General features: G+C 37.4%; 1 protein-coding gene across 1 annotated transcript; it reads right to left on the reverse strand.

Annotated features, from left to right (window-relative positions):
• Nucleotides 1-5975: 5975 nt before the first annotated feature.
• LOC146475632 (uncharacterized) lies at nt 5976-9793 on the reverse strand. Its single transcript, XM_085116031.1, has 4 exons — nt 9730-9793; nt 8086-8313; nt 6294-7327; nt 5976-6212 (listed from the first exon to the last, which is right to left on the reverse strand). The coding sequence occupies exons 2-3, from the start codon at nt 8303-8305 to the stop codon at nt 7131-7133; spliced, it is 417 nt and encodes a 138-aa protein (XP_084972157.1). The 5' UTR covers nt 8306-8313; nt 9730-9793; the 3' UTR covers nt 5976-6212; nt 6294-7130.
• Between the last annotated feature and the right edge of the window lie 27 nt (nt 9794-9820).

Here is a 9820-nt window from a genome sequence, read left to right on the forward strand (position 1 = left end):
TAAAACTAGTGAGCAGCACGTCTGCGAACTCTTACAGTTGTAAAACGATTTATTTCCCCCTATGCGTTTCGTGTGACTAACGCACACTTCGTCAGGGAGTTTTACAATACAACATAAGTGACCTGTATATATACCTAAATAAAAGACTAAAATAAATGTTACATTACGTAAAACCGCACCTACGCCAGCGGATTTACATGTAGGAAACAGGCGAAAAGGTGTGCAAGGTATGACATATTTTGTCCGTGACACAATTTTTTGGGGCCCACAGTTTTAGCTTAAACTCTTAACAAATATCTGTATATATACCTTCCCGGGGTAGTCGATAGCATTCGATAACAATCGATAAAAATTGATTAATTTAATTCGAAATTGGATAAAAATCGATAAAAGATTTCGTTGTGAGTAATCGATAATTATCGATTTTTGAATCAGGGCTATCGATTTTATTGATAAATATCGAATTAATCGAAACTGAATTATCGTTCCAATTTTCGAAACGGAAACACCAAAAGATATTAAAGAACTCGCAGAGACACTTATAACAACTTCTCTGGCCTGTTCGTTAAATGATAAAGATTGCTTCATCTTTTTTTTCTACAAACTTTAAGTATTACTCAGCTTGTGTTGTATTTTTTTAAATCCGATATAGATCCCTGGTTGATTATTCCACAGTTTTATATATTTGCTGATGTAACACAATCGCACGCTCGTTGCTCTGTCACCCAGTCTTTAGAGGGAAAGATTTTCGTGATTTTTTTGAGTAAAGATACGAACAAATCATCTAGACGCCCTCGGGCTCGTAATCTAAATTCTTCTTGTTCCCCATATTTCTTAGGTTAAAACGTAGTTTCAAAACCAGCGTAACAAAGCAAAAAGAGAGAATTTAGTCGACAACCCCCGGGGGGGGGAGGTACTCCTCGGAATTCTTGGTGGGGGTGTGCCGCCCGGGTCTTCAAATCCCGACCCTATTTCAGACCTAAACATGCCATTTTCCACACCCGTTTTCAGACCTGACCTCTAAAATTCATACCCGTTTTCAGTCCTGATAATTATGCATCAGTGCCGAACGGAAGTTGACGCAAGGAGTAAAAGTAAGCTGGAATGACATAGTTTATCTATTTCTTTTTTTCACTATCAGTTAGTCGTTCCAGTTACGTACTGAGAGGAAAAATATGTTTGTAAGCTTTCGTAAATGTTCCCCGCCCCAAAAACCCGACCTGATTTCAGACCTAATCGCAAAATCTATACCCTATTTCAGACCAAAACGGCTCAAAAACCATACCCTTTGGGGCGGCACATACCTATATACCTTATATAGGGGAGTACCCCCCCCCCCCCCCCCCTCGGGCGACAACCTTGAAGTAGCCTGCGTTCCAGCCGGACTTGTCACTCAAGACCTATAGAGAACTCTATATGGTCTGACGGAAAAATGCCGAGGAGCCGGAAAAGTAAAAATAATTTATGTTTCTAATCGAACCCGGTTAATCAAACAATAAAACCAGGAAGAAAATCATAATGCAGTCTCTTTGGTCTCGTGTACAGTGCTTGTCAACAAATCATTCCATTGCCGCTTTGAAATCTAAATTTAAAGAGTCACAATCAAACGCTCCCTCAACGTAAACAGGATAATTTTTATCGATTCAATAACGATCGATGAATCCGATACAATCGATAACATTAACACTTCGTCGGCGTGTGAGTATCGAATTTTATCGATTGACCGATAAAGTCGATATCGTTTTTAAAATTCAATTTATGGATAGATATCGATTAATCAAATGATTTTCCGATATCAATTTTTGTCGATTGACTACCCCAGGATACCTTTCGAGTCTAGCAAAGGTACGCTACTAAATAGTTCTTCCTTTGCGTCCTTCGCTGAGACTAGGGAGAAATTTTGGAAACGTCTACGGGTGAGAGGTTATCCCTTGAGATTTTTGCCTCCACTGTTTCGCGCAATACGTTACAGTGATAGGAAGGGTTGGCTTAGAAGTAAACCTAACAAAAGGTCAGGGGTTAACAAGACTATTGTCTTTAAAACCACCTTTAACTGCAGTCACGCACGTATCAAGCATACTACCAGATTTGGATTGCACTGTCTGTTACAAGTCTACTATAACTTATAGCTAATCTATGTAAATAAGCTGTACAAAATTTTTTGGGGCCCACAGTCTTAGCTAAAACTGCGCAAGCACAAAATATGTCACACCTTGCACACCTTTTCGCCTGTTTCCTACATGTAAATCCGCTGGCGTAGGTGCGGTTTTACGTAATGTAACATTTATTTTAGTCTTTTATTTAGGTATATATACAGGTCACTTATGTTGTATTGTAAAACTCCCTGACGAAGTGTGCGTTAGTCACACGAAACGCATAGGGGGAAATAAATCGTTTTACAACTGTAAGAGTTCGCAGACGTGCTGCTCACTAGTTTTATCTAAAAAATTCTGTAAGTAGCTGTTCTGCTACACGAAGAAGCGTTGATCTTGCGTTCCTGGCATTAGAATCCATCGTATACGTGCTGCCGTGGAGCTGTCTCGTGTGACGTGCTTGCGTTACTCCTTGCGCCCACGCTTTGTTACTACTGCGGTTTCGCTACTAAAGGTCAACCATTCATCCGTGAAGTTCAATTTACAACTTGAATGTTGAATGATGGAACTTGAATGTTGAATGATGAAACTTAAATGTTACATGGAATCTTGCCATTAAAAATGCGAAACTCGAATGGTGAGTGGAAACGATTATTTTAAAATGTGAAACCGATGTACAATTGGGAAAGTCGGATGTCGCATGTGAATGGTATTTGAGATATGGATGTTAAATAATCAATGCAAAATGTGGAATTATAGAAGTTGAATATTGCATTTTGAAATATGAATGTTGAATTGTCAATGCACAATGTTGAATTATAGCAGACAAATATTGGATTGAAAAAACGACCAATAATTTAAAGCGACAATGTTGCATACAACAGCTTGAATATTGCATTTTGAAATATGAATGTTGAATTGTCAATGCACAATGTTGAATTATAGCAGACAAATATTGGATTGAAAAAACGACCAATAATTTAAAGCAACAATGTTGCATACAACAGCTTGAATTTTGGCGGGGATATAACGCCATAGTCGAAATCAGCTTCTTCTTGACTATGGTCGCTTGGGTAGATTATAGATAAGCCTTCTCCTAAGCTAGAGACCGCGGCAACCGCAAGATCGAAAATTTTCACCAGGCCTAATAAGGCAACATAATTACCTCACTCACGGGTAATGGACATCCGTGGAAGGTACGTCTCCCACCCACTATGATTCGCGAATTCTCTAAAGTGAATACGTTCGGGATGGAAGTGGCTGGGTTACTTAGGGAAAGGCTTACTACATCAGTGCGAGATTGCGGTATTCTCTGAGGAGGCTTTCCAATACAAGTAGGTTGGTCTGTTCCGAGTAAACTATTTTTGAGTTGCACTGGCAAAATTTATCTCGTATTGTTCGCCCTATTTGAAAAATGACGAATTTCGTTCAATTAGTGCACATTTTAGGCGTTGTAATGGTATAAGTAAATTATGTACAAAGTATGTTCCAGTTTATGAGTAAATTGTTCTGTTGCACTGTGCACTGAGCTGCTACATTATAATTTTAAAGTTGTGAAATTTGCGTGCAAACAGTTTAATATAACGATCGACTGGTGTTATTAAAAAAAAAATGAATTCTATAAAGTTGAAATCCACTGTCCAAATTTGAGTCCATTTCATTCTATCTTTATGGTGAGGCGATCGGGGATCATTTGCGGTCCAATCTGGGGATCATTTTAAGTTGCACGCGACAAGCTTACGACAGGCCTACGACACGAGTTGTTTCGTGTAAATCAAACCTACAACTCGCTTACGACTGTTAGGCAATGTTGAATGACGAGAGTTGTGTGCGACTTTTTGCATGACGCGAGCAGCGCGCGCTCTAGAAATCGCATGCGACAGTGGTAAGCAAAAGTTGTGCCGTCTACATCGGCCTTTAGCTTCCACAGATAATTATCCGCATACAATACACGTCTATGTGTGTGTGATTTGGGAAGCAGAAGTCATATTATGTTTAAAACACGAGAAGCAGTGTTTTATCGGGTGCGCCTCGTAGTTTTAGACCCGATAAAGAACATGCTGTGAATTTTTTGAACGGCTTCAAAAACATTCCTGGAAAAGCGGGTGTCAAGAGAGGTCATTACAATGATGCTACTGTGAACGTTGGAAATTAGCATACTAGAAAAACATTAAACACTGAATACTAATAAGGAGGAGGTTTCATCGGGTTTTAAAACCACCCACGTGATGTTTCATCGACCATTTGATAGGTCAATTAGGCTTACGAATTATTTATGAGTTTTTGAAAGCTAGGTGAGTAGCCATGGTTTGATGATTGTTTTTTTTTTTATCCGACTTTTATTGGCTGTTGCAGCCTCCTTGCGAGTTTGCTACGGTTTTAAAATACACTGTGATTTATTGATTGATTTATTGCTTGATTGACTGATTGATTGATTAATTCTTTTCCCTCCCCTTTCCTGTCGATACACGCAATTTAAAAATTCAAACGATTTTTCCGATAACAATTACTGTTTCTTCTCGCAATTAGCTGTTCTATGTTTGCTCATTAGGGTTCCCATAACAAAAGAGGTAAACGACAGAAGGATTCGTCAGCCACTTTAGGAGACTTTTGGCTATATAAACAGGAAGTGACTTTTACTTTTTTACAACAAAGCAATACCTTTACTGGAAGTAAACAAGAAACATGCTTCGTATGATTAAATGCGGCTTTCATCATAATAACATTAGCACAAGAGATTTTCGGCTAAATAACAAGTGAAACAAAGTGGTAATATTTTGCTTCCCAAATCTCCCTTGCTAGATTCTACATCGTACGTAATACTGAAGCTAGTAAATTATCAGTACTAACTACTAAAATATTATAAAAATTGAGCTATCAGAAAGACCAAGGGGAATGGAATTGCGTCAGATAGATAACTATGGATTCGAACAAGAGTACAAGAGTCGAAAAATAACATCGCTCCTATGAACTGAAAGTCCCTACGTGAGAGGCATACTTGAGCATAGTTGAGTTTGAATCAATGTAAAATGGTGCTTTCTCTGATCCTTTCTATATTGGCAATTGTCTGCAATTAGTTACATGTTTAATTTTTCTTTCTTTCTTTCTTTCGATTTTTCTTTCTTTCGTTCTCTTTCTTTCATTCCTTTGTACCCAAACAAGTTATGGGAGGGAGTTATTACACCAGCTGCTATTTAACAATTAGATTATGAGCTCGAGATTTCTATCGCGTGATAGTTGATGAGGGCGAAGCCCGAATCAACTATCACGCATAGAAATCGAGAGCGAATAATCTAATTGTTTTAGTATAAATCTACTAGTCGTTCAAAACTAAACAAGTAAATTATCTATTTCCTCATCGTAGACACCTCGAAAACGCGACGAAGCGGCCGCCATTTTGTTGAAAACCGCTACTCACTATCTATCACAGAATAGATAGCGAGTAGCGTAGCCAATCAGAGAACGGCATTCGTGATAGAACACTAGTAGATTTATACTAAAGAAGCTTATAAACATGATAAAACGTCGAGGGTATAATACGTCCCAAAATATGTAATTTTAGAGCAATAAATAGACTGTTTTCAAACCTCTCTTTCCCCATGTGATTGTCAATATCGTATGTTTTGATCGAACTGCCGGTATCTTGGTTTATAATGGCGAGAGCACCAAAACTAACGAGGAGCTGGCAGGAAGGGAAGAAAAGACGTCTCAATAGTTCCAAACTAAAATGGGTTTTTCCAAAACACAAAATTCGGTTAAAAAGGCCCACTTTCGCACGGTATAAAACGTGATTTCCGACAAGAACTTAAAATAATGGACTGCAGGAAAATTATTGATAGGAGTGATACCCTGCTAACACGACAAAATCACCATATAACACAGTTGTTGTAATGAACCATATTTAATCTAATCGGAATTTCTCACTATAAATCCACAGTCAAACATTATGGTAATACATGGAGACAAAAAATGGGCTGAAAAATTGCAGCAAGGAAAACGTGTTCTCATCCCAAGGCCCACAAGCTGCAGTAAAACTCCAGAGGAATATTTCTAACTCATATGAATGATGCAGAAATCCTGCATGGCTTGAAAAAGTTGGATGCAGAAATTCTGCACGATCTTATTTTTTTCAAGCCATGTAGAATTTCTGCATCATGTAGTTGTTGTAAGGAAAGTAGCGAATTAAGCGGAAAATATGACCTTATTTTCCGCTTAATTCGCGACTTTCCCTACAATAACTGTATGATGCAGAAATTCTGCATGGCTTGAAAAAGCTGGATGCAGAAATTCTGCACGACCTTATTTTCCGCTTAATTCATTACTTTTCCTACAACATCCATGCAGAAAATGCATTTCTATGAAAACCAATATTCTCAGAAATATGGATTTCAGCTTAATTCACGGTATATGTTCAATAAAATGAACGAAAATTAAACAAAATCCTGCCCCTCAAACCAATAAATTATAAAGAAATGATCCAAAAATTCTACAATATTATTTACGGCGTAACCCAATAGAGCATGTTTGAGAAAATACGTGGCTCCATGTAGTGAAAGATTAAGCACCACATTGCAACAAGAATGGATTGAGCTGACTCCAGAAGTAATTTATAGTAATTCCAATCTCTAACTTGTTTGCAGTGAGTGAAGATTACCCATCTGTACTGTACAGTGAAATACGTTAGCTAGGTTTACAAAATTAGGAATATTTACAATGTCTAATAGGATTGATTGCTAATTGAAATGACAGTACATTTCCAATTTTGAAAGCTTGTTTATAACATCAACATTATAATTACTTCTACCAAACCTCAAATTTATTGTGAGACTACTGTTTTGAACTCTATTGCATGAAGTGGTCAATAACGCCCCACATCACTTTTAAACTATATACTGTTGCCTGGTTCCAAATCGTTTATTTTTGTCATTCTTATCCCTTTAACTCCTACAGTGGCCAATAACGAAATTGAGTTCTAAGAATTCTAAGTTTCATTTTGTCAAATACATTAAGTCAAATAGTGCTATGCAAAAGTACTGGTTAAATAAAAGGTTTTATTTGAATGGCAACACCACGGGATTTCATCCCCTCTTCAACCTTGTGAGGAACCAGGCAATAATCAACCTGAGTAGTTGTAAGCCCAGCACTCAGCTTCTGGCAGACAACATGTTTATCACATGATGTGCCTATCAATACTGCTTTCCTTTCGCCTGTAACAGCAGCAATAAATGCATTCCCTGTAGGAGAAAGCATGAAGGATGTAAGAAAGATGAACATCACAATAATTAATTATCTACTTTTAAATAAGTACCTTACAAAAAATTTGTTCTTCCATTTAGAAGTTTGTGTACTTTTAAAGAGTTAAGTCAAAACATTTCCAGTTCATTCTAGAACTGAATTAAACCCCCAAATCTAGAAAATTTGGCACAGTAGGTCTAGTTATAATCAAGTCTTTAAGTCTGGAGTACAGTAACAGAACATAAAAAACACACTAGCAGATCCAGACCTTCAATAAGTGGGGAGCCTGCTCATTAATTATAAGCCCTTGAGGTACAGTGAAAGTGAAGGGCCCACTCTCCAAAATACTTCTTCTTGGCCTTTTGGGTCTCAGTTTGGCTTAAACATAAGGCAGGGGCCTGGGCCACCTTCTCCTAGATCCAGCACTGCATTAGTGTACATGTATAGCCACTACAATTTAAGGGCTACATGTACATTGTATCAAACAAATTTGATTGAGTTATGTTCACATCAATATCATTGTGTCATTGGAGGCCTCCCGTATTGGAAACAAAGAAAACAACGATAAAGCAAATACATGAAAAAATCAAATTATACATGTATGGCTACATGTATGTACACGCTGTAATACATCACATTCAAAGGTGTCTGGTACCTCTACTATGATGACTAGCCACTCTATGTTCAATGTCAGGGGAACACCCTCTGCTGCCAAAACTAGAAAAAAATAAATAAAATAAAATAAAAGTTAACTCACCGACTTGATTCCCATATCCTACTTCTAGGATTAGGTCTCCATCCTTTGAGAACCAACCGATGATTTCATTATAGAAATCAACAGGGTATTCCTCTCCCAGTCTTGCTGTAGAAACCTTGACGATGTTTGGAGGGGGAGAGGAATAATTTACATGGCTGCTTCCCACAATCCTTGAAGAAGCCCAGTGGCCAACAATGAAAGATGACACCACCTCTTGCATAATGGTACCTAAAGGTTCGAAATAACCAAAAAATAATAATAATAAAAATAAATGGCAGGTTGTAATTGGGATTGAACCAGCAAGATCCTTGTGGTGTCCATAGTTTAAGTCTTAGAATTGTGATGACATTGCATGAAAACCTACCCTTTTAAAGACTATTAAAAATTAACAGCTTCAGTACAAGTAAAAATCCTGTTCAAACTTGGCACGAGTAACGTATGTCCGTTTAAACAGAAAAATGAACCAAGAAATAGAACCAAGCCAAAAAATAATGAAATTATGGACTTAACACCTTGGTCTTATAAAATAGAGAGCTATAGTAGCGTAATTGACCAACTTTTCTTCTTATTTCAAAGTAAAGTATAGCCTGCTTTCTTACCTTGTTTGGTTCTTTCTTCTTGTTTATGGTGAACAAAACCTTGCTGGGTGAGGCTGGCACCTTCATTTCTAAATACCTCTTTCACAATATGTGCCCAGCCCACTGGACACATAATGGCACAGTTTAATGCACTTAAAACTGTAAAGTTGAGTCTGCTCAGCAGTTCCTCAACTTCCATCTCTCTCTAAAATATATAAAAACAGTTAATGTAATGATTTAATGCAGTTTGTGGGAGACTTTCAAGTTTCAACAGACTTCAAATAAGCTATAAGAAACACATCATGTTAACATAAAGCTCCAGATCAAAGATAACAGTTCTTTGGGGGTGGTAACAAATTTTAAGTCTTTGGTTATGTGCAGAACTTAACCATGGTATTATGTTGCAGTAATGACAAAGTAAAATAAATTACATCCTTCCAAATACTGCTGAATGAAATAAATTTTCCCATTGAATGATTATCTGTAAAAAGCCTCATCTGAATTATGCTACAGCTGTAGAATCTCCTTTTGAAGTGCCTTGTCACACTTGGATTACCATGGTTACAACCCAGCCATGAGCAGAAAAACCAAAATGAAGCCACCAAAAACTCCACAAAGTCTGTTTCACATTATCACACTTATACGCTACCACAATGCCATGCTCTGGGCATGCACTAACCAACATGACCCACCGACCGCCCAATGAATGCCAGCTTTTAATTTGTTTGTTGTTAACTCTATTAAATTGCATTTAACTACATTTAAGTTTGTACGGCAAAATCATTTACACTACAAACTTCACCTAAGGCCAAACCTTTTTTCTTGTGGTACGTGCACCATTTTTATCTCAGCTGTACCAATCATTTATGTAGTGTAAATGGTGCTTTAAGTTTTTTCTATGTATGCACACCATGTTGAACACGAATGTAGGAAGTAATTGCTTTTAGTACCTTTTGGTTTAATGTAAGCATTGCTACATGTATTCTCAATTTTGCAATAAATGGTAATAGATAATATTTCAAAGAGTGTGCCCCGGCCATCCTAATACACCCTTGCATTAATGTACCTGATCATCAAATCCAATAACTCCTAAGGCAAGGGAGATGCCTTCAAAGTTTGATTTGAACAACAACAACAACAATTTATTATGAGAAAAG

Source organism: Pavona decussata, unplaced genomic scaffold (assembly GCF_977016875.1).
Source record: "Pavona decussata unplaced genomic scaffold, jaPavDecu1.1 SCAFFOLD_84, whole genome shotgun sequence".
In the NCBI taxonomy this organism is placed as follows: Eukaryota; Metazoa; Cnidaria; class Anthozoa; order Scleractinia; family Agariciidae; genus Pavona; species Pavona decussata.

Bases quoted from the DNA above. Each gene is read 5' to 3' on its own strand.
- LOC146475632 (XM_085116031.1), bottom strand. From the start codon at position 8,305: ATGCAAGAGGTGGTGTCATCTTTCATTGTTGGCCACTGGGCTTCTTCA. The intron at 7,328-8,085 runs GTGAGTTAACTT...TTTCTCCTACAG, and splicing joins AGGATATGGGAATCAAGTCG to GGAATGCATTTATTGCTGCT.